This window comes from Mycetomoellerius zeteki, unplaced genomic scaffold (assembly GCF_001594055.1).
Source record: "Mycetomoellerius zeteki isolate Tzet28-1 unplaced genomic scaffold, Tzet1.0 scaffold591, whole genome shotgun sequence".
Taxonomy (NCBI): Eukaryota; Metazoa; Arthropoda; class Insecta; order Hymenoptera; family Formicidae; genus Mycetomoellerius; species Mycetomoellerius zeteki.
The window spans coordinates 79,681-105,766 of record NW_017257601.1 but is presented as its reverse complement, the minus strand read 5'-3'; the positions used below and the strand labels follow the sequence as shown (position 1 = coordinate 105,766).

General features: G+C 32.8%; 1 protein-coding gene across 2 annotated transcripts in view; it reads right to left on the bottom strand.

The window, feature by feature from the left end:
- Nucleotides 1-3,151: 3,151 nt before the first annotated feature.
- The window catches only part of UBL3 (ubiquitin like 3), a 44,102-nt gene continuing 21,167 nt past the window's right edge, over nucleotides 3,152-26,086 (bottom strand). The window contains exons 2-4 of one of the 2 annotated variants that reach the window (XM_018456682.1): nucleotides 9,510-9,618; nucleotides 8,482-8,646; nucleotides 3,152-4,843 (exon numbers count right to left, since the gene is read on the bottom strand). In XM_018456682.1, the coding sequence (XP_018312184.1) occupies nucleotides 4,779-4,843; nucleotides 8,482-8,646; nucleotides 9,510-9,618 (339 nt within the window). In that variant the 3' untranslated portion in view covers nucleotides 3,152-4,778. Of the gene's footprint in view, nucleotides 4,844-5,337; nucleotides 5,506-8,481; nucleotides 8,647-9,509; nucleotides 9,619-26,086 lie in introns of those variants that run through there. The other variant, XM_018456681.1, reaches the window with a different exon arrangement.

Sequence of the window (26,086 nt, the reverse complement as noted above, 5' to 3'; positions counted from 1 at the left end):
ACCGAAATAATCTAGGTTTATCTCCTTTGTTGCTTTACAATAATAATGCAATTATTAAATGTTTTGTTCAAAATGTGGCCTCTAGCCTCGAGACAAGCATTGCATCTATCGATGAGGACACAATGGCTGACTGTGCATCTTTTTCGCACGCTTGTACTATCTTCTGTATTGAGACAAAAATTTAATAATTATATTTTGATTATTGTAAAGCAATACAGGCAATAAACCTAAATTATTTCGACATTATTTGTCTCTATAGTGTTGTGTCCTTTCTAAAAAAGGAGATGCAAGTCGATAGTCGAATATATCGAAATATTGTTGCCTCGGCGATGCCGATTGGTTCTTTCGCTGCGCTTACTTCGTGAACAGCTGTCATCATCGCGGAGATCGCATGTGTTAGATGTATGTGATTAATAGTTAATAGTTAATTGTAAAAATGCAAATTTTGTTACTATAGTAAATATTATAATTCATAATTCATAATTATAATCTTTCGGTCTTTCCTGTTAATCTATACTAACCTCCGCTGGAGATTAGTAAGAAATTTTATGTTAAATAGAATTGTTTAAAAGTATTCAATTTAAATCTTTCCGAAAAAAGCTATCGCATAGTCAGTATCAAAATAAACATATAAACATATATTTAAGATATAAACAGATATTTAACACATATTAATCCTAACTTTTTTCCTCCCTCCCTGTTCTTCCTGTTTTATTATTTGCTTATATATTTCTGTCTTTAACAATGGCGCGCGCGAAGCGTACGCTTGTTATGTTCTAGTAACTTAAAAAGTCAATATCTCTTAAACGAAGCGTTTGCGAGATTTAAAATACAAAATAATTATATATTTCAATTTAAATTTGAAATTAATCTATATCATAAAATAAAGATAATTATATACACATAAAGTATGTCTATATATATTTTCTTCTTCTTTCTCATAATCTCTTTGTTCCTACATACGAAAAAATTGATAAGAAAATTAATTGAAAAGTAGTTCGACGATGATTGTTTTTTTAAATAAGTAAAGTGAAAAAATAAGAAAACAATTGTCATACATAATCATATATGTATGATAATATATAATTAAATTATATTATGTTATACATATATAAAATATTGCATAATCGCGTAATTTATTAATGTAATCGCAATTTTACTTTTTGTAAAGATGCATAATGCAAAAGTTCTTTTTCGAATTATTCTTATCGTTTTTCCTATACATTTATACGCACACACAAACACACACGCACGCACGCACACACGCACACACGCATATGTAATATGAATAGAGATTATTGTAAGATATATGGACATATTTTACATGTAATTACATATATAATTAATTATAAATAGACTTTTTTACCGGGTGTATATGAAATAAATTAAATATATAGCTTGCGTTTTGATATCGCACAAATTCCTGGCTTCTTCTTTCGCAAGTTTAACTACGGTAAGAACACTGCATTATATATATATACACAGGGTTATGTATTTCGTAAGAGTTACAGTACGATTAATATAAGATAGCGTGTTAGAGAGTTACATTCGTGTATACGCGCACGAAAACACACGCTCTGTGTGTGTGTGTGTGTGTGTGTGTGTTGTGTGTGGTGTGTGTGTGGGTGTGTTTGTTCACGCGTGCGTCAGTGTTAGTGTCGGTGTACAGAGAATCGCCTATAACGCATTCGTCGTAACAGTTTGATTGGATCTAACTACGATCGATACTCGAAATGGGCATATAAATTTATAGCATGGAATTATTATTCTTGGGTCTAACGAGAGCGACGTTCTAGGCCCGACAGATTCGCGTGGACGGGTAACACGAAGGGATAAGGGGAAATGGGCAAGAGAAGGTGGAATAATAGAGGGAGGACCGAGGGGAAACTCGACGAGGGCAGGGAGGAGAAGGGAGTATATATAACAGGAAATATATTTGAGTTTTCATTTAATCATAACTACTCATTAGAGATCCAATGTCTTCTCTCTCTTTCTCTCTCTCTCTCTCTTTCTCTCTCTCTCTTCTCTGATAATCTTATACTCCAGAATACTAAACTCTCAAAGTGACGTCATATAATATTACTTTATTTTAAATTCATGATAATAAAGTCATCTATGCGTATGAGAGCTTAACTGCGCGTCAACGTGTCTCATACTGTCGCGCATGCACGCCGAAACGCGGAATGCGCGTGTCGATGTGCACTCGCGACTTCGATATTAATACGTATATACAGTTTGTCGAGAAAGAAAAATACAAATATGTATATAACACGCGAACATATTCCTCGTCCGATTCGAAGGCAATCCCAAGTCATCCCCGTTGCGTTCTGGCATCGAGTTTTTTTTCTATTTATTTTTAAACGAACTTTCAACCCATCAAATGAACTTTTTGTGAACAAACAAAAAAGTCACACAATAAACAATAAAAACTCATCCGAAGCCATTTCGGTTATCTTCACCGAAGTATATCGACATGGCATGGATAACTTTCGGAAGTTATCCTTTTACGTAAAATCAACGTAATACTCCAATTTATAATTTACGCACACTTTTTATTTTATTTTAATGGAGTTTACACGCATTAGATAATGGAATTCGCTTTGTTAGTCGATAATCAAGGTGATCAAAAGTGTGCCGTGCAACGTTGAATTAATTTTTCGTAAAAAAAAATTGAATTTGGAAGGAATATACCTGCAAATTTTCGTATTCTTCTTTCTCAACATCCTGTACATACAGGGAGTCTCTGGTCAGTCGCGCTTTTGTTCGACGATAAATATCATGAGAACAATTTATACCGAATGAGTAATTAAAAAAAATCCCAAATCCAGCTGGTGCACCGTATTTCTCATTATCAATCTTAACGTGTTGTCAACATTACGCTGAATAAAACTTATAACAGTAAAGTAACTTGTCTGCTTCTCGCGAGTCAGTCTCTCACCCAGAGACTGTCGCCACTGTGAAATTTTTTTCTCTTACATGCGATTCTCTTTAACTATCAATGCGTTAAGTATTATCGACCGAATACGCGATTGACTAGGAACACCCTGTATATACATATATATATATTTATATATATAACATATATAATCGCTACCTGCATATCACAACATAAATTTTATTCTCTCTTCGATTCTCTCTCTCTCTCTCTCTCTCTCTCTTTCGCTCTCTCTCATTCGCTTCCTCTTCCTCTTTCTCGCTCGAACGTAATACACACAATTTACGCAAGCATGCACACGATCCCGTCTACATAATTATTATAATGCTGCAGTACTGTGATAGTGGTTGAGTTTCTAAGCATTGTAGCGCCGTTCCAGGGCGCGTCTCGAATGTACGCTTACAACAGAACGTAGCTTTTTGCTACTCAATCCCTCTCCCTGGAAATTCTATTCGTCTTACCGTGCATACACACGAGTTCCTTGTACGGGGCGAACAAAACGAGATTACAAACATCCACGGCGAATGCGTAATTGTTCGCGTCGCCCTCCTCGATCTTCGAGGCCGGTTGCACCGACGCAGAGTAGTGCTCTAACTGCGGTTAATTGAACGATATTTAAAGTTAACTGACGTTTAACTTTCTTAGAATCCTCCGATTCTGATTTCGCTGCGCGCGCGAGATAGACGCGGAATTAAATTAAATTTGTTAAATTAATTTAGATCAAGTTGAGAGTGAGTAATCGAAACTTAAGTTAACTGAGAGGGTTAACCGACTTATGGATAACGTCTGTCCCTCTCACGACATTATAACTATACGGTGATAAATCTAGGAAAAGACGGGGCATCGCCGACCAAAATTTAGTTAAAACTATTAACTAAATTTACGATCGTCTCTTTTCTTCATCGATATCATAGCTATAGGTATATAATTTAGGGAAAGGATAAAGAATCCCTAAGCACAAAATTTAATTAAAACTGCTAACTACATTTACGATTATTTCATTTATATTCTAATGTAACAATGTAAACGCTGTAGAAATGAAGAAATATCTCCGTATGAAATTAATCAGAATAGTTAATAAAATTGATTATATTCAGTTAACTCTAAGTTAACTCTGGGTTGTTAACCAAAATTTAGTTAAGTCAATTAACTAATCTTAAGAACGCAATTTCATAATTTTTTTCTCTTTTTCGCTCTTTTTTTTTTTGACGCTGCAGTCATCAATTGGAAATGGACAGAGAAAATTGTTAATCGATTTCAGGTGTTAACAAAATTTGTGACTGATCAAATCCTTTTCACGTTCATCTGTATATCACAACAAGAGCCATAGCGTCCAAAGTAACTAACTTTGCTCGTTATTTAGCTCGAAGTTAGCCGACCATCGTTATCGGCGTAATTCGATCTTTTCGCAAGCTAATCGACGTGTCGACAATGATCCGACTTCTCCGTAATGAAATACGCTCTTCTTCTTCTTTTTCTTCTTCTGGAGCAGATTTCCCTCGTGAGTGTATTGATCGAGCACGCATTACCGCCTGCCAAACGAACCGAAATAAGCGACCGGCCCAACGACATGGGGGATTCATTCACCGGGGAACGCATCATTGCGACGCGCGTTGCTCCTCGATGGTAGTCGGCGGTAGTAATGAATATCGCGCGAGCGAGATCCTCTTTCATCCGACAATCCGTTTCTCGTGCTACACTGCTCACGAGCTCAGCCACTAACGATTATACATCAGCACGAAATCTTAGAAATCATGGCTCAGCGCTGTGGCAGCAGCCCATACCGCACGCCCATCCGCCACGAGATCCACCACCGACATCGGCGACGGTCACAGGGGACGACTTAGAGTATGCAGCAGGAAGCCGAGCAGCAACTACTCCCGCCGCCTTTACTTTTTTGTCTCTGATCTGCAACAAAATAGCACACATACAATTCATTCGCATGCCCTCGACGTCCTGACTAGCGTCAGTTCGCATAAAAACAAACTTAAAAAACTGAATAGTATCCGCGTGTGTAATGTCATGTGTCAAAAATGTAAAAAACTTTACTTAGATTTTTGTAAAGCAATTCTTCGACCCAATAACTGAAACAAAGAATTCATTAGTCATCACAGCAATATAATGACTAATTTCTTGCGAAAATTTAACTTGTACATAATACTCAGTCATCTTTTCAATTAACTTTTATGTTATTGAGATTGAATAAATAAAAATTGTTTTCTAAAAATGATAATTACCAAATAATATATTGTGTGATATTACTTAAACGATCAAAGAAGTATTCCAATTTGTTTCTCTTTTGTTTATTTATAACAAATATGTTCTTTAGACACGATTTAAATGTCTGATTGTACAATGTTATTTTTGTTTTAAGCATGGATTCGTGTAGGTTTCATTTGATATTATTAATTTATTTACTGTGGAAACATGGAGCGGAATTGGAATTTGCAGGGATAAGGATCGGGAAAACTCACGTTGGCTCAAGAATTAAGACGGTGTTTTTTAGTTGATGTCATAGTTTTCGGGATCATCGGGCAGGATATACATGTACTCACCGTTAGGAAGAATGCCTAGAAAGATGAAATGGGAATAACTGTCGCTTTTTTTTATTATTAATTTATGTAACGGCATAAGCATTCAATAAACGAATACCTTCAATCTCTATAATAAAATTGATATTAGTCTTAAGAATCAATGAAAGTGATACAAAATAATTTGGAGTTATATATTACAAATGTTAAAAACAAAAAATCTAAATACACACAATGTATTTTGTCTGAATATTATAATATCGTTATTCTAGATTGAATGTAATAAATTTAGTGAGCATAAAGCAGTTATCAATTATCATGTAAGCTGTAATAAATTAAAAAAATAAACAATGTAAAAAAGTAAAGAAGTTTTGTGCGTTTCGTGGATTATTTGTGCGTCTGTGGATCCATTATTAGAATGTCGAAGTTTCGTGAACATTGGCAGTTCACTTCATCAGAGCGACGAGCAGTCTGATACTGAGCAAGCTGCTTCTCGCCCTGATGAAGTGAACTGCAATGTTCACTTCATCAGGATGAGAAGCAGCCTATTCACGAACGTTGGTATTCTAACAATAGATTTGGACACGGAGATAACTTGCGAAACGCAGCTTCCTTATAGAAAGTATCCGTGGAAGTCTCAAAAGTATTAATTAATAAATAAAAAAAGTATTAATTAATAAATAAAAAAAGTATTAATTAATAAACACTTAAACAAAATGAGTAAAGTAATTTAACTTGTCCTACTTTCTTTATCGCCATCATTTTTTTTGATTGTCTGAAAATACGCGGAAACAAATGATGCATCTCCTAAAAAAACTTTACGTTACTGATACTAGGACTACATGAAAGAGCCAATTTAGAAAGCAGGAAATCTCCATTGTGTTGTAAAGTTGCGACGTATTGTTATGAAGTTGCACAATGCATAGAACCTCGACGATTATCTTCTCCGTCGATCAAAGCTGATTATTAACTACCTGCCGGCATTTTATCCGTCGCATTTGTCGTCGCATCGATTAATAATTAGTGAACAAGTTACTTATGAGATAAAGTTGATATTGCGACATAAGGAAGGAAGAAAAAGGAGATAAATTATCGGATTTTAATCAATATAACGTATAATTACTGTCCAATTGTCGTTAAATTAAGAATCACCGGAAAAGCTCGCAAAAGTGGAAGTACGCATGCCGAAAGGGGCACAGAAATTACAAGGGAAATGCAAAGAGTTGCGAAATATGCATTTTACACGAGATTATATTGACTTCGTACAAATAATGACGATGTTGCACAAGAGAAATTGATGATTACCCATTATTTGATGAGATGACTGATTATACTAATTAATATTCTAACTTTCACTCGGTTGCACAGTAATTTGCGTGAAATCAATAGCGATACATGTGATTTGATTAATCAGTGCTTGTGTCGCCTATGTAGGATACGTCAGAAAACGTAGATAAAGTGCAGATTTAAGGATTTCTTCGAAGTTGTTCTTAGTTTGTCGAAAACATCAAGATAGAAATAATTTCTTAGCTATAGATCATAAAAAATGAAAGATTTTTGTCAAAATATAGTTGCAAAATATATCTACTAACAAATTTAATTATTTTACACAAGATTATAATCATCAGAAAAATGTAACAATACATTTCATATTTATATTATAAATATGTGTATATATAACATTTATATTAGAACAATTTCTATTATATTATTCATTTTTATATTATATTTATGTTATTCATATTAATTTAAAGTAAATTTTATTTTAATAAAATTCTACTTTTTAATTTAATACAGTTTTATTGACTATAACAACTTTTTGACGATATTTTATGATATTTTTATCCAAGGATATATTTGCCGAAATATATTTATGTATATTTTCAATATATACCTGCATTCTTGATCGTCCTATGTAAATCCCTATCATTTAATAGCTAAATAAAACTAATTCCTTTTAATTCCTTTATAATGAACATCGATGGAATACGACATTTTCGCTATAACGAAGTGTGATTGAATCTTCGCGTCTAATACGCGGCTTGATGTAACGAACTTTTGGTGTAATAAATTCAATTTGGAGATCCACGGCGGCAGCTCGTTGTAACGAGATTTTACCGTAATAATTACGCAAACGCGTCACGTACCGACGCGATAGATTTAGTTTAGGTTTAGAACAGCGAGTAAACAAATTTAAAGAACGATAACGAGTGAAGATTTAACTGGATATTAATAAAAATGCGGTAGAGTATGTATATATGTATGTGTGTGTGTGTGTGTGTACGCAACGTGTTTTATATGGGTCACAGGGAATTAACCCTTATCCGCGGGTAATTTATTTTTCTCTGAGGATACTATAATATATAAAAGCATAAAATGTGTATACATAAAAATACAATTAAAATTGTAATATACACATATACATATGTAATATACACATATACATGTAAAAAATAAAATGTTAATTTTAACTTATAGTCGTATAGTGGACTTTCTGAGACATGCAAAAATGTTAAAAGTAACATTTTTGTGTTAATTTTGACATTTTTGCATGTCTCAGAAAGTCCACTATACGACTATAAGTTAAAATTAACATTTTATTTTTTATATTGTATAATTAAAAAAAAAACACAAAAGAAATTTCTTATTTTGAAATTTGTCTAGAAAAGCAATATATAAAATTTTCCTATTAATTTAGGAAATTTTCCTGGAAATCAATAATCAGAATCAATTTCGGTTATTTTGATGACAATAATGGTTCATAAATAAATGTACGTTATGTGAATAAGAGTTAATATAACATAATGAAAGATAGATACGTATCACGGTTTAATTTTAATAACCTATAAAGGTGTTTTAATTGGGATGAAGTTTATTTCAAGCAAAGTTAAAAAAGCAAATTTTGTGCGTGTCTGGTGAAGAGTTCGTCGAGAAAATGAAGGGGAAGGCATACAAGAAGTTTCGTAACGACTTCCACGAAGGAAGAGATAACATGATCGCATCTCGCGAATTCACCTTGAGAATTAGGCTCCGGAAGATTCTCTCGCGGCACCAGATGCATCACCGTGGTTTTTCCGAAGGGAAGCCCAAGAGCACCGAGCGTGACATTGCTGTGCAGGAAACGACCCTGGTAGATTAGTCGCAGGATCTCCGCCTTAGCAACCGCCTCCTCTGCCCAGTCTGCAACACCAAGATAACATTTGCAGGATGCTGAGAGTTCTCCCCAGCTCAATCTAGCAGTTTGCGAAAAGTTTCCGAAAGTGCCAAAACTCTTCGAACCTTAAAAAGCTGACGCAGATGAAAGTATTTGCAGTAATAAAAGATACGAAACGAGAAGAATACGAGCTCTCCATCGTAAAAATTGAGTGTGAAATTTTTTATAGTTTCCATTCTTCACATAATTTTATAATTCTTTGATATTACAATTCGAAATCTTTTTTTGTATCAATTTATTATATGAAAATGATGAATCAACAGCATTATTTTAATTAAAAATAATTTTGTTCATTAAAACAAATAACACCATTAATAAAATAAATACTTAGGCTCTTGTTTTAATAAAATTTTTTTGTTTTAATAATATTTCATTAATACTGTTGTTAAATCAACAAGATCATTTTCAATTAAAATAATGCTGTTGAAATAATCTTGTTTTTCAGCGTACCTACATAAGAAGACGTCATATATATATATATATATTTTTTACTCTCAATAAAAATTTGTTCTCAAAATTTCCTTTTTGTTAATTACACATCAAAATTTATAATTTTGTACACATTAATTTCTCACGTTTTTCTTAATTGTTTAATCTCTTTAACTTTAAAAACTTTTAACAGAGATTCTAATAGATATTCTCAAATACAGATATTTTATACAATATAATTTTGCATCTCTTGTCATGACATGGTGGTACATCGGCAATTAATGGTAATAATTGTAGATGGCATCAAATGATAGATCCCGCTATTATAGAAATAATAATAATAATGCTAATATTATGGATTGGTGCAAACTGATTTCGCAAATGGCAATGACTAACTCACCTTCCGGCCAATTTTCAAACACATGGTGCGCTATATCGCCCGCGGAATCGCTTGGACTGAATAGGAACTCTTTTGTCTTGCCACTGACGAGGATGAGGCGTAGATTTATCTGTAATGTATAAAAATATTACGATGAGAGAAATCAATTACGAAAGCAGAAATTTTATATCTATAGATACATTTGATTTTCATCTCAAATTAAAAAAAATTCAATTTTAAATTTATGAAGCTGTAAATAGTGTAGTCTTTATAGAAATTAACATTTACATTAAAATTAAATAGATATTTATTTAATTCAAAGTTACTACATTATGTAAAAGTTAAAATATAATAAATATTACATAAAATATAAAATATAATACTTATATTTTTCCAAATAAATCGTAAAATTGCAATAAATGTCTTTTATAACAGCAGTTAGGAACGAAAGGGTTAAACAAGCATGCGACTTTCAACCAGCATGCGGCAGCTGTGCACTGGCGAAATTACCAGGGACAGTCGCCCCCACGGACGAAGGCGAATTCAATTAACATCAGACGGGGAGGGGTGCGAAGATCAGGCAACATAAATAATTAGCAATGACGACAACGACGAAGCTGGGCCGGTGTGCACGCTCGAAGGGCTCAGCCGACCGCTCGTAGTAACCCTTTGCGGTCTCCGTGGTCGCGACAATCTGCTGTTAAAACGTTAAATCATCGTCCCCGAGCGATTTGCATTATCGTCCAGCCGCACGCGAAGCTTCCCCTTGGCATTGCGGAATTTTCGTGCCGGAGGCTGGCCGACCGGCTGACTGATTGTACTGTATTAGAGCGGGAATAATGTGGGTGAGCATACAACGAAACCGTAACAAGAAAAGTGCACCGAAAGATCTACGAATACTTTATCCGTTTTTCTAGTCACTACTAATTTGATAATCTTTCCGTGGAAAGTCTTGGGGGGGGAGGGGGGATTTGCAAATACCGAGCAAAAGTAGGTTTCGAGGAGAATGGAATTTCCATAGGGATACGCATTTTTCGCATGCGCTCTGTACGAAAATTGTATATAAGGATGGAAATTTTAAAGCCGATTTTTCTTCCGGAGCGATAAAATTCTTGTGGTAAGTTCTTGATATCGTTCCACAAAACTTTTTAGTTTTTGCATTAAATCTGTTAGCAATGTCAAATGGTTCTTATGTCAATAGAATTTCTTCATTTTTATTTGTGTAGCTTTTTCGTAATTGTAGATTTTTATTACAAAAAATTCTTTCGTCTGTAGTTTGTTTTTGATTACATATACGGTGTGTATGTGTGATTATGTGAATAAATATAATTTCTTCTATTCATCTGTAAAATTACTTCGTTGGAAATTTTTTTTGCGTTTATAAATAGTAGACCACTTAAACAAACTGACATATAAAAAGCTGTATACTTTTATATGTATAAAAAAATTGCTTTTAGAGTTGAAAAAGGTATGTGTGTAAAAACCCAATTGCGCAGTAAAATTTTTTAAGTATCATTTATGGAGAATATTTATAAAGTACGTTGCAAAAATATAATATAATGTAATTTTATGTCAAACAAATAATCTTTATTTAAAGTAATGAGCAATAACGGAGAGTTGTTGAATGCGCAAATCTCTCTCTCTCTCTCTCTTTCTCTCGTACTTCATCAATATTTTATATTAATACTCACGAATGAACTACTCTACTCGCACATAATGTTTCAGAATTTTCTGAATTTTCGGACTGCCTATATCCCTTGTGAGGTAATTAGTGTCTGTGCTCCACTCGAGTACAAATTGTCGCAAGTTTTTGTTCACAATGCAAAACCACGTTTTCTATTGATCAATCGGTCGAAAGAGCGCGACCAACAATTCCGATAATTTGCTCATTAGTACCCAATGAGGGGGAGGGGTAGAGAAAGACTCTCTCTCTCTCTCTCTCTCTGTGTGTGTGTGTATGAGACAGAGAGAGAAAGAGGAGCACTTCACTTCTGTTGATTTAGAATTTTAGGCTCACCGAGTATGCACAGAAGAAGTGGTCTTCTCCTTGGTACGTGTAACAGACTCTCGAAATCCTCTCCGAACAGACTCTCTCCGAATCCACATGTGCGAATTCACGAAAGATGCGAGAGGGATTTCCGCTGACATACGCCCGAACTTTAAAGAGACTTATTCATGTACCAGTCGATTATTCAAGTCACATGCTCGAGATCACCCTTCTATATATACCACAAAATCTTTCGCGTTTCGTTTCTCAATCGTTCCTCGTTTACTTATGTATGTAATATAGTGCAATAATATTATTATATTTTTATGTTCTATTATGTGTTATCTTTTAAATTATTTAAAATACAGTAAAATGCAGTTTTATACATATGTATAAAAGACTATCGTATATCTTTCATGGTCAAAGATACGAATAATACTCTCTCTCTCTCTCTCTCTCTCTCTCTCTCTCTCTGTCCGATACATTTTTTAGATATCTTAGCTCAAAAATACCAAAAAATGCCATTTTTTGTATTTTTAGGTTTAATTTTCTCGAAAACCTAATATAATAGAGCAATTTCATTTACGGATTCGTTTTCAGCGACAAAAAATCTAAACAATTACATGGTTCTGTTCGTGGTCTAAAATCCGTGTCGGACAGTGTAATTTATAACAGGAGAAACCTTGAATTCAAAACAGAAAACAACTTCTAAGCATTATAAAAATAAAGTAATTACATATTCTTAATAGGTCACTCTATATAACGAATGCGGCTAGTGCAGGTACCATCACCTGGATATCTAGCGATGCGAATCTAACGATGTCATCCATTGTCAACGACGAATATTTCGTTTCTTTTGTCACGCACTGTCTGATCAAACTTTCGCTGCTTTCACTTCGCGGAAAAAGCGCAATGAGTCTCATTTGCAAAAAAGAAAGAACGATCGAGATTTTAAAGAGTTAATCCTGTATTCTGTTAAATAATGCTCGGACACAAATATTATTCGAAATGCTGGTATTGTTAATAAAAAGATGACAAATATATTATAATTATTTTAAAAAGTAATCGTCAAAAACACAAGAATACAATTATAAACAATTTAGTCGTAAGTCTGTATGACAAATTTTATAAAATGGAATTATTCGTGTAAAATGTGCTTTACATTAAAATATTATGTAATAGTAATTAGTTTAAATCAAAACCAATATATTTTATCGATAGAATCGTAATTAACTTTCACTTTCGCACATGAAAACGTTTCACAAATCGCTGAGTTAATGAAAGATAATCGATTCTAGTTTCAAATATATTGAACTTTTCCGAAAATTTTACACTATTATAGCTTTAAGGGAATCTGTGCAGATGTAAAATCCTTTCATACAATCAAATTACGCACAAAAAAGGCGGCAGACGGTCGATTTAATGACAAAATCGAAAAAAAAAGTTAAAAAATTGTGTAGTGATATTAAATTAAAAGTAATTTTTTATTTTCGATCCTTTTTCGATTTTTTCGTTAAATTGAACGTCTCGCACCTTTTTTAACGCATATTTTTAATATATAAAAAATTTTACAATTTGTACAATGCTAATTTGAAATATTTTTTAATCTATAATATCGATAATTTTGTCACTTAAGGATCTCTTAATGATTAACTTTTTATGATTTTAATTATTAATAATTAATTATAAAATGATGCCATGATTATTATTATTGTTGTTATTATATACTATATTATATATTATATAAAGAATATAAGTTACATATTTCCGTAAAAATCGCAAAAATTTTGTATAGAAATTTAATATTATAACAATATTAATTCTAGTGTTATTCTTTCTAATAATATTATACGTTTTTCCAGGTTATTAATTAAATTACAGCGTTATATTTTTTATAATATTTTTTATAGTATATAGAGGTTGGACTTTATTCAAGTTTACAAAAAGGTTAAGGACGTTAACTCAAGTGCGGATGTTATAAAAAGGCTGAGATAAATCTGAGCGAGTGCCGGATGGCGGATAATCGTTTTAAGACCTGAGTTCGACACGCAACTTCGCGATGAGTTTCACTAACTTATAATCTTAAAAGTGGGATCGCCTTAAATTAACCCGGCGGATAATAGCCGAAGCTCTATCAGCCATCAAGTTGCACGTGGATGTGGAAAGTATAATGAACGTCTCACTACCTTTCTAATGAAACGGATAAGTGGATTAAAGAGCTAATGCGTCATTTAAAACAGAATCGTAAGCCGATGTGATATTTTTCCTTTATCACTAAGGTCGTAAATCGTTCAGCTCGCGATCTTACTTAAAAATAATGTCACATAATTACGTACATATGTATGTACGATAATGTCTTCTTTTTTTAAACTCAACTTTGTAAGTAAGAGGAACGCCACTTATGGTCAAATTAAACGTTGGAATAATATATGTGTATGTATTTAAATAAAATCTCACATCAGATATATGACGTGCCCATTATTTTTCGAATTCGCAACACAATCAAGTCATACAATAATAATCTCTCCAAATTAAATTAAAACGTCAATTTGACGCTATTCCTCATTATCAGTCGGGATTTTTCGCAATAAGTTCTTTACATATTTTTTAAATACTATATATCAAATAACTATATTTAAATAACTATATTATATTAATATTAAATAACTATATTTAAAATACTATATATAAAATACTAATAATATCAAATCAATGACCTAATTTTTAGTTTATTACAATTATTAGGGATTATTATCATTGTAATTTGATTGCAAGTCTGAAAAGTAATTGGTTTGCAGTCGAATATTTGTGGTATATAAATTTAAATATATATACTCTCTTTAAATTCTTGAGAGAATTTCACTCTAAAGAGTGAAACACAAAAAGAGTAGCTCAATTTTCAATTTTTAAGAGTGAGATTCACTCTAAAAATTAGAGAGTATATATTCCATCTGATTTTGTAAGTGATGTTTCTCTTGCTTATAGTTGATTTATTCATATGACTTCTTTCTATCTTTTTTTAATATTAAATATCTTGATAACTATAAGTCACATCAAATTAAGATTCCATTTACATAATAAGCTATTTGTATAATAAAGATAAAAGAGTAAATTCTCGTTATTCCCTGTACTCCAGATTTAATTCTTGAAAGAGCTTCGATCTTTTATTTCTTATTATAGCAGAAAAACTATTAACATTTCAATATTTACGTCAGTGAAATATCAATAATAAATTTGTTAGAAGAACTTATATATAACGTATAGATATATAAGGACTGGCTTATCTGAAAATTATCTTGTATTTCTGACAATTGTCTGTTAATTAACTTGAGGATCGATCGGCATGCATCGAGCAATAGCGTTACGCTACGGAGATTTTCTAGGCTTTGTAGCAATTACGCGTAATGAAAAGGGAAGATGACAGGAGTGGGCGGGAAACAAGGAGGTCGCAAGAGAAGAAAGAGCGGAATTGGGCTAATCGCGAACGTGTGTTCGCCGCGATGGGTTTACCTTGATTTTGCGAGCGCTCGATTCGCGTCACGAGGCGAGGTCACGCCGAGACCGGATAACCAGGTCATTGGGGCATTCGGATACTCGAGGACCGCGAGTGGAACTAGGCGCATATGCATGTAGAACGACCCACATCTCTCTACGCGCGCCCGCGTCCTTCGCCCGCGGTATCGAAGGACTTAAACTTTTGACGCACAAACACGTAATAACGAAAGCACGCACGCATCTCCTTCTCGATCTAGAATCATTGCGGAGCAAGGCGCAACTACCTTGTTTCTCAAGGTTCTTGCTTTCGTCGTCTATCAAGACCCACGCAAATTTCAAGACATATGCAGGGAACAAATAAATATATATAAATATTTCGCTTGACATAATTTTCTAATAAAGAGATATCACATAAAGTGTTTTGTGACAATTTCGCCGTTTTAAGCAGAGTTATTCCAAAAGGATAGAATAGATATTTTCTCTCTTTACCCATTATGTATAAAATTAATTTCAAACAGATATTTAATAATAGCAGATAAGTGATTTTTGTTTGTATACTGAGAGAAATGTGTTTGTGACTATAATATTGCACGGCAAAGTAATTATTTTTAAGTGCTCTTATCTTATAGTTATTACTACCATAACATTAATAATAATAACCTTACATTTATATTTATACGTTATATTATATTTGTTCTATCAATTGTGACAAATGTGTAGTATAAATTATACGATAACTTCAAATATATTAACTTCATATATTAATTATATATTATATAATAATTTTGTAAAATCCATATCAAGATATGGATTATAAATAAAATAAATATTTTTATGTAGTATAAATGCAATAGCAATTTTACTGCATAAAACTATTTTTCAACATTCGCTTACTATTTACATGATAATAACTAAAAAATATGTAAACTATTAAAAAACAATGACTTACGATATAATCCTTGCATAAATTCATATCATTGTTATACAGATGATCATAAGTGTTGAAGCAGTTATAATTTGTACAGTTATATAAAATAATTATGACTGTATAGTAATGATAATAATTATGAATATATACAGTTGGCACCGAAAACGACTATAAATTATAATTAAATCATAATTGTAACCATTTTTTCTTACAATTAGAAAGGAAATTAGAAGGGAAAAATTAAAAATTCAGACCAATATTTACGATAAAAATATCTACAAAAATACAATAAGAATAAAGATAAAATTGATATAATAATTAATCAATAAAGATGAAAATAAAGAACACGATATGAATTAAATATTGCCAGTGGAACTCTGTCGGTACCGCTGCAGCAAAAATGAAATTAAACGCCGTATAATGAAAAGCAACGGTTTCGCTCAAACGACCGCAAGACACAAAGACATAGAGTCATGCGAGAAACGGTTTCGATCTAGTTTTTTTTCCCTCTCGAGAGAGAGAAGCGAGAAAGAGGAGGAACAGCAGTCTGGCACCGATCTCGCATTTCTCATCGCGCGGAGGCGCCGCGCTGACGTTGACCAAGTTGGCGGGGAACCGGCGCTACCCACTGCTCTATCTGTATCCGCTATCGCTGCTATCGCCATTCTTGGCGGCGACGGATTCCTCCATCGAGAAAATCGTCTCGGAGGCGACTCTTCATGATGAAAATTTGATGAGAAAGCGTAATTAAAGCGGAGTTTCTTAATTTACTTGGTTAGCTTATAGACCAAAGTTGGAGAATGTTGGCGAATAATCCGAGGCAAGTTTTCTTAACACTTTGTTAGTACATGTAATATCGTAGAGGAGAAAAGAGGGAGAAGCGTAAGACAACAGCGAAAATTTGAAACGTAGGGATAGGATCACTTATATAATAGCGATGAAATATGCGTGCAATTTTATAGAATATATTTTACTTATTGATTTGATTGCAATAAATATAAAATTGCACGATTCATCTCGTTTAACAAGTTAACGGGGTGCATACGTGCACGTGCGCACAAGTGAGATCGCATACATATTTTCCGAGATGGGTCAACGAGATACTGGAAATTATTCAGATGGAATGTAAGTCGCAGCGTATATCTGCAGCCAAAGTTGCAGACTTCGCCTTTTCGTATAGTGAAGAAATGTCTCGTCTGATGGATATCTTACACGTTTTCTTCTCGTTATGGCGTCGCTATACCGTGGCGAGGTCTCTCTTTGTTGAGAAAATAAGAAACGGAGTGCCTCTCCACGAAAGACATCCGGTACCACATATAGACCGGGATTGTCATTTCCGGTAAATCGAATTCCAGCACTCGATAGGTCATCTCCCAATTTCGTCGAAAATAGAATCAAATAATAGTACCAATACGCTAATATAATATACACACAGCCACTATTAATTTGTTATAGATACTTGAAAACAATTGATCGATGTTACAATGGAAATACAATATTCTTGATAATAACTAACTAATTAATTTATTGAATTATTCGATATTGTGTTTGTGTTTGTACAAACAAAGTATCACAAATATTAGGTTGAATCATAAATAATTTCCGTTTCTAGGAACAAATTGTAATGATACATTTATCATCCTAATGGCTCATCATACTTGAAAGATCAGAACATGTTTGAAGCAAGTGTTTCGGAGTCTTATAACGACGGTGATAGCGTACACATCGGAATAAAATAATAAATTTCTCAATAATAAATTTCTTGAAATGAAGGAAATGAAAATGCACATACGTCATACCTAATGTTGAAGTTTAAGCAGGAGAAAAATGCTACGAAGGTAGCTAAAAAAATTTACGGTGTTTATGGTCAAGGAGTCATAACAGATAGGCAATCCATATAAGATCATCAGCAGGTAGCCAGCAGTTACAATGAAATCAACGCTTAGCCAACGCTATGACTGTTCACAGACGGCAAAGGTTTTGTTAATCAGTACTAAGCTATCACTGGTGAACGACTGGCTGATAGGGTAAACTCGGGTATTATGGCCATACGGAAAAGATGGCCATAGGCTATAATTTCTCCAATAATTGATAAATAGTGCATTTTTATAGTCATTTTTAAAGATAATCAATATTTACAGTAGTTCATGTGAGTACACTATTCAAAATAACAATATTATAAATATTATCTAATATTTTTTCTTTCGACTATCTGCAAAGTTTTGCACGTGTCTGCTAAAAACTGTTATAATGTCGAATAAATTACAGTTAAGTTGCCATAATCAACATTACATACACAATAAATTGCAATGTGACCTATAATTAATACTTTTATTTTCATTATTTATTTATAAATACTATAGCTATCTTTCCATTATAGTTAGGGTAAGATGGCTCACTTTTTTCGTGGTAAGTTGGCCAATGCAATCTGACGCAATCGACATCTGTTGAATAAAGATTGCGTTAATATAGATGTTATCAGCGCTTTCATCTAATGTACGATAAAGACAGAACAATGAATAAGGCGCATGAACACCCAAAACTTAACCTCAGCATCGTTCTGTAAGACAAAAGTCGACTGCAGTTTATCACAATTCGTGATATTAACTTTAAATAATTATTGTGAATAATGTGCAATAAAGTAAGTATTAGGATTTTCCTCTTTGATTTTATTATAATTGCAATAAATATCGCGACATTCGTGAGTGTTGTGAGGTTAGAATCTTGTCGTTTAATTGCCCGACATGGCATGAAGCGTACGAAGTATTTTATTCTTTATATTTCGGTGAATAACAAGAACAAATAAGGATACGTTTTCACTGAGCGCGTCACGCGTCGCGATTATGAGCTCACAATGGAAAAAGTAGATTGGATTCAATGCATTCGTTGCAAACGGTGGCTACATGAAACGTGTACATCATTTGTTGATGTTTGTCAAATGTGTGTGGCAAAATTATTTCAAAAACTAAGCAATAGATATGCAAACATTGTTTTTTTTTAAATATAGAATTTGTTTGGTTTTCTAACAAAATAAATCTTTGTTTGATTTTTTTTAACACAAAACATATATGGTCGACTATTCCATAATATCATGGCCATCTTTTCCCTAAAAATCAGATAAAATGGCCAATGCATACTTTGTAATATTTTGATAAAATTAAAGTTCTGTTAAGTATTTTCTCTTTAAGTTCGGTAGTATTGGTTACTTTAAGCTTCAGTGAAAGTAATATCCCAAACATTGTTAAAAAGTAACAAGAATAAATGTATGTTTTTTGCATTTTAAAAAACTATGGCCATCATACCCGAGTTTACCCTAAATGATGGCCAAAGTTCTGTCAGTCGGTACTGGGCCATCACTGACAAATGACTGGTTAGAATGGCTGGGCCAGTACTGGGTCCAAGTTATCATCTAGTACTTAGCCAGTACTGGCCCAGTATTGGACCGATTGTAAAATGCTATGTGAGAAGTACGAAATTGGTTTACAAAATTTCTGGAGATACGTCGTTGAAAGATGAACTTAGACCAGGGCGCTCAATAAACTTTGATGATGAAGCTTTAAAATCATTAGTAGAATGCAATTGGTGAAGTGGCAACGAATCATTGCAAATAATGGCGAATATATAATTTATTAAGATATAATTGGTTTTTATTGACAAATAAAATCCATATAACTAAAACAGAAATTATTTATAACTCAACTTAATATATATATTTCGTAATTTAGATGACACTTTTTTAAAGTCCAACATATATGATATTTCCTTGAATACACGTAAAAAATCAATGAGAGAGTGTAATAAATGTAGGTTCGGCCAATGCAAGTTAAATCGTTAATGTTGCTGCATAAAGGATCTTTTATCGGGACGATTAACTTTTCGACTACTCACTTTTGTCACTTTGATCTTTAAATTAAATTATATTAAATTAAAATATCTTTTGACAAAATAAAAATTGCATTATGCGATAAAAAGATCGTCTCATTTCGTTCATTTTGTTCTACAATAAATAGTATGCACCAGAATTGAGAAAATTTGAGAAAAGCGTGAAAGCGTATTCTCTGCGCGCGAGCACGTTACACCTCACACTAGCACTTCTACTGTATCGCGTTTCGAGAGGAAGCCTTGGGAACGTGCACTAACCCCATGCACTGCGAGGTGCGGTATCTTTCGACTGCCTTTCTCTCAATTTGTTGGCGCTGCATTGTATTTTCTAGTAAACAGCGCAACAATGACAATAATCTTGAATCAGTTTAGAATACCTACATCGTCGTTCGAGGATTATCCATCACTACTCAGATTTTTAATAACGCGTGGCAATTATATAATACATTAATATAATCTAGGTACAATATAAATTAATTACTAAATTTACACATATGTAAAATATCTTACATTTTATTATTAAATTAATAAATTTAATACATCGTACGTTTAATAGTATAATATATAATTTTATTGACACAGTCATTCGCGAATTGGTTATTTCAAATACACAATGTATATATGAGTGCGATTCAAAGTATGTGTGTTGTGAGATTATTCATTAATAATCTCGCGAAATTGAGCCACAGTCGCGCTTATGGCAAGTCATTTCCACAGTCTTCGTAGAATACCTCGAGCTGGCAATTACGTTAATTACAGGGTGACTTTAGGTTAATAAATACTAATGCTTCGCCATCCGGTGCGAACGTGTAATGGAGTGAATCGCTCTTAATCACTCCTCCACAATATATAAAATGGACAAACTCTCCGCGAGATATCCATACGAATATTTGGCTATCTAGAAAATAATATTTATAGAACACATATAAAATAGAAAAAAGCATATTTTTTACAGTTTTTCTAATATCTCATTATTTTTCATTTCGTTTTTTATCATATCCCTGCATGATTAAGAAAGTTTTCTTTTTATATAATTATATATATTATTATTATATGTATAATATCCCGGTTCTATTAATATAAAAATTAAATCTACATCAAATGTACCTTCCTGTCTTCAGTAAAAAATTTTAATTTCTGCATTATTTAAGGAAACATTCTATAATATATAAGGAAATGGTTCTTATTACAATGATCAAACCATTTTGAACTGCGTCAAAGATTATAATCCAAAAATTTGTTCAAGACTTAGCTTTAATTCTCGTGATTATTCCTGTTACATTTTGAGAAATGCATGATGAAATCAGCACTTCGGAGCTCATAAAGTGGTTTATCATACCGGAAAAAAATAAGAGTGACATAAAGCTTGTCGTGATAGATATCGCGTTAGTATTACCTCATAATTACGGTATTTGTTGTCGGCGAACCAAACATCATCGTTTGATTTCTTATCGAAATAATAATCAAAAGTGCCAGCTTGGGGCGGCATTATCGTGTATATCGTGTTCACTGATATTGCCAATGCCAGCACCGTTCTATTCAGGTTAATTGAATTAAGAACTCATTTCGCTTCGAACAGTGCCGCATTTACAAGCGTTATGTACAGAGCGTTAATAAACGCGATCTTTACTAATTTCATTTACGGACGCTTTTACGAATTCGCAATAAATTTTTTTATATACGATTATAACACCCGGATTATTATTGAAGCAATTAAAAATAAAAAGCTTTCTGTGAATTAACTAACTCAGTAAGAGAATCCCTCATTAATTTCAAGTGAATTTTATTTTAGCAGATTTTTCAGTTAATTAAAGACTAGATATAATTAGTAAAACATAATTAGTAAAATATAATAAAATATAATTAGTAAAATATAATAAAACATAAGATGTAATTAGTAAAATATAATAAAACAACCTGTAGATAATATTTAATATTAGATATTAACTTATTATGCTACACATAAAAGTTATTCTTACTGCCAATTATTTCGTAACAACGATCTTTCTTGCATAATTTCGTGTCTTTCATATCTCGAGCAATGATATTTTTCTCATGCCTACCGTAGAAACTATTTAACGTGACAATGTTCACGTTAAATCGAATTTATATCTGGTCAATAAACGATGCGAGCGGGTGCGAGCATGAGCCTATCGGAGAGAAGTCCCGTCAATAAAGCGAGCGCAATGACAAAAACGCCGTCGGGATCAATCGGGGTTAACGAACGTAATTCCTCGGTATTCCGTGGTGGCGAGTCCGTAAAAAGGTGGAGTCATACAAAGCCTTCGAGGGCGGCGAGGACGGTGGTTCTGAGACCGTAGAAATCCGCTTTTGAATCGCGTTAACGGATCGAGCAGTTGAGAGATCGCTTTAAATGGATTGGCCGATATACAATCGGGTTAAAATACTACGTTTTAACATGTAGCAGACATCACTATCGTGATAAATCACGTGTCTCCTGTCTAGATATGAATCTAAATTTACATAGTCCCTGAGAGTTCCGTAAGTCATAAGGGTATCTATAAACAAAATCAATATTATGTATGTATCATTGAGATGATAAAATCTCTATTTGAAATTTAATCAATTCCAGTATTCGATTACATAGAAGATTATATAGTAAGGCATAGATATTTTAAACCTGTGCCTTAATATTATTTTATTTGGAGGCTCAAGAGTATTTCCAAGTATTTCGAAGATAACTTCTTGCATGCGCAATTTTCGTGTTACATCGTACTAGAAATGAAAGTTTTCTGACTAGATAGAAAATAGAATTGTTGAAATCTCTAGATATTAACTGGACACTTCTCTGACTTGCGGTCTATTTTCTTCATTGTGGTACAGAGTTAACCCCGTCTTACAATTCATTGTTCGAAACATGATAAATTTCAGTTGGGAATATATCTACGAACCAATGCGGGCTATCGATTTTAACAGAAATTGGACTCGTCGAAACTGGACTCGCAAGGCAAAACTAGGGCGCACATTTAGCTATTGAGATAAATAATCTTGTATTAATATAGAGAAGAAAATACTTAATATATTTGAACTTTTAACATACTCTCTCTCTCTTTGCACATTTATATACGAATAAACTATGATCCAAATAAACTATGATTTAAATACGGATTATGTTTCAATTGAAACATTTTTGAAGAAAGTTGTGTGTTATAGTCGTAAAAAAATTTCATGGAATGTCTTGGACAATTCTTCCCCATATAAGAAATTATTTTTTTTATTTTCTACTTTCTCTCTCTACTCTTCAAGGACTTAAAGTAACATAAAACAATTTTTTAATTATAAATTAATAATATGACTCAATAAGAATAAATCAATAAATAAAAGAAGGGCTACGAGCCAATTAAAATATAAAGAATATTTAATATTCATACAAACGTTTCGATGCCGATCGGGTCATTTTCAATGTAAAAACAAATAACATTACATAAGTTGTCGAAGTATTCGGTCAGATTACAGTATCCAGTGAAATGTATCGATCGTTTTTGTATTTCCTATTATTTGTGTGTCCATATATAAAATTAGCATCATTTGACTGATATAAAAGTAATTTCATCTTATTTTTTAAAATCTACAATCTTACAATTCATATCAAAATAAAAATAATAAACTGGCATTGCGTTACAATTAAAATTAAATTATATAATCAAGTATGTATAAATTAATTTATGATATATAATTTTTAAATTTCTAAAATCATCATTTAAAATATATAATCTTATCATTTATTAGCTGAATGAATATTTTTGTCAAAAACAATCGGCTCGATTGTTGAAAAATTTCAGGACATCACATTTTATTTATTAACAAACGAAGTGATCAAACGATAATAGCCAAACTATCTAGACAGATATGCGGCTTACACCATTTTCAGAATAAGCGAGTCGGCCGCAAAGTGTCGTTGCAGCCTGCACTTGCAAATTTATCGATCGACCCGACACGACTACTAACGGGCGTCGTCGTGGCATTTCGTTAACGCGCGTTGAAATCCGCTCACGGAGGAGGAGAAGGAGGAGAAGGAGGAGGAGGAGAATGAGGAGGAAGAGGAGGAGGACCTAGTAGCACGCGACCTAGACCCGACCTTCTCCAAGGTGTGCGCAAAGAGGGACGAAGAGAGAGGGTAAAGAGAGGGTGTCCAAAGAGAGTCCAGCGGCATCGAATAGTAAGTGCGAAGGACACTTAGCCGCTAAGCCCGAAGGATACCCTCGACATTAGACGGAAGAAGATTGGGGAAACAAGATGAATGCGTTTCGTAATAAGACTCGATCCATTCCTGCTGGATTTAATGGAAACTCAGTCTGGGCACGTTTAAATATTCCATTAATCCTGTACGACATGGATATAATGGATCAATGTATGAGATTTGAAAATTCTTGTGAATAATTAGGTTTATTTATATGGAAATTATGTATTCCTTTGATACTCTTTGATTTTTGTCGAAATGATCCCATACACTTCCATAATTTTTTATTGTAATTTCAAGAATTGATTGATTTATCTACGTTCTATATAATTAACCGATTGTAAGTTATTTCAAATCTATATTTTTGTATAACCAAATCGTCACTCTTTCGATATTACTCATCGTAAAACAGACACGTATCTTCATTTTGAAACCAATGGAAATTTTTAAACATTTTAAATATAGGCCATATAAGGCATACTTATCTTAATATATGCTAATAAACGTAACATACGTGCTAATTCTCTCTCTCTCTCTCTCTCTCTCTCTCATCTCCCTTTTAAAAAGTTGACTCTTTAGTTAATTTTTCGGTAATATTTCTTTTATTTCCGAATAGGCCAAATACATGTTATAGGCATTCGCATAAAATGAATTTCCGCCGAGTACAATAATTATCTTGGCCTTCCCAAGCAATTAGCATGTTCATACATCTCCAAGCACTGCTACCATTTGTTCATGATAATCACGACTAGCTCTCTTATTCATAAAATGTGTGAGAATAAAACTTTGCGTGAGGCAAAAAGATGATAAAAAAAAATAAAAAGAGAGAAAAAATAATAACATAAAACAGAAATCTTAGAAGAAAAATTTTTAATTGAAGATTTAATCTTATTTATTATTAAAAAAAAAATAGAGAAGAATGATAGTAAAAATTATGTATTTTATGATTTAAATAACTAATTTACTTGTAACAATATTATAATTATTATTATATTTTATAAAATATAGAAGTGACATTAAAATAAAAACTATCTTTTGTATATTTTATATTAAAAAATGTTACTGCCAACTTTAGAACGTGTGACAGTCCGAGGACGAAACTAATTGTTATATTTTCACAGCTTTATATTAAAATTAAATAACTTATTTGTACGATGATGTTTAATAATTAGTAATATAGTAATGTATATATTATATTATACTTAGTGTTTCAAAATTTAATTACATTCACTTTATTTTTAAAATCGTTATTCACAAAAATAAAGCTCTGGTTTCTTCTAGTATAAATCTATTTAAAAAATGTCATAAAAGCAGTAAAATACAAAAAATAGAGCGTTATATACATTTGGATTATAACTCTCAAGTAGAATAAGAAAAGATTGATAAAATAACTCCTTAAAAAAATATCATAAACGGTAAAATATTGAAAAAATTTAAAAATATTCAAAAATAATAAAATTTGAAGTTATCGCAATAAAAAAACATTAAAAATAGTGCAAGATTAAAGAAAGTGAAAAATATTCAAAGATAACGCGCACACACACACAATCGAGAGTAAACAATTAAATTGAAGAATAATTGTAAAACACGCGTAATAAAAAACAATAATAGAGAGCGAAAAATGCAGATACCGAGAGACATCGAACAAAAAAAGACAAAAAAATGAAGGAGTGTCGGAGGAGGATCTCTATGCGAGAAGTTCGCCAGTGCAGTGGTTTAGTGAGGGACCGATCGATCGCCACGTCCGCTCATCCTCTGTTCTCCTCTCGCCCTCCAATCAGTCACTGCACCACCGCGTCTCGCCTTCGCCTTCTTTCTCACTTACCCTGCGGCGAACGTCGGCCTTCTCCATTCGTTAAGGCCGCATCACACTACGCATTGGGAGACTGAGAGATGCGTTCACGATTGCGCATTGCAGTTTAATCTAATGGTTCGGGTTAACTGATTCTGCGATTAATTAACAATTTGACGTGTCTTTATGGATTATAGTGTTACACGTATATACACAGAATTATCAGTGATCTGAACAAAAAGTTGGCATGATTTACTACTTTAGATATAAAAACACGTTTAATTTGATCAAATCTCTTGTTCATCATGAAATG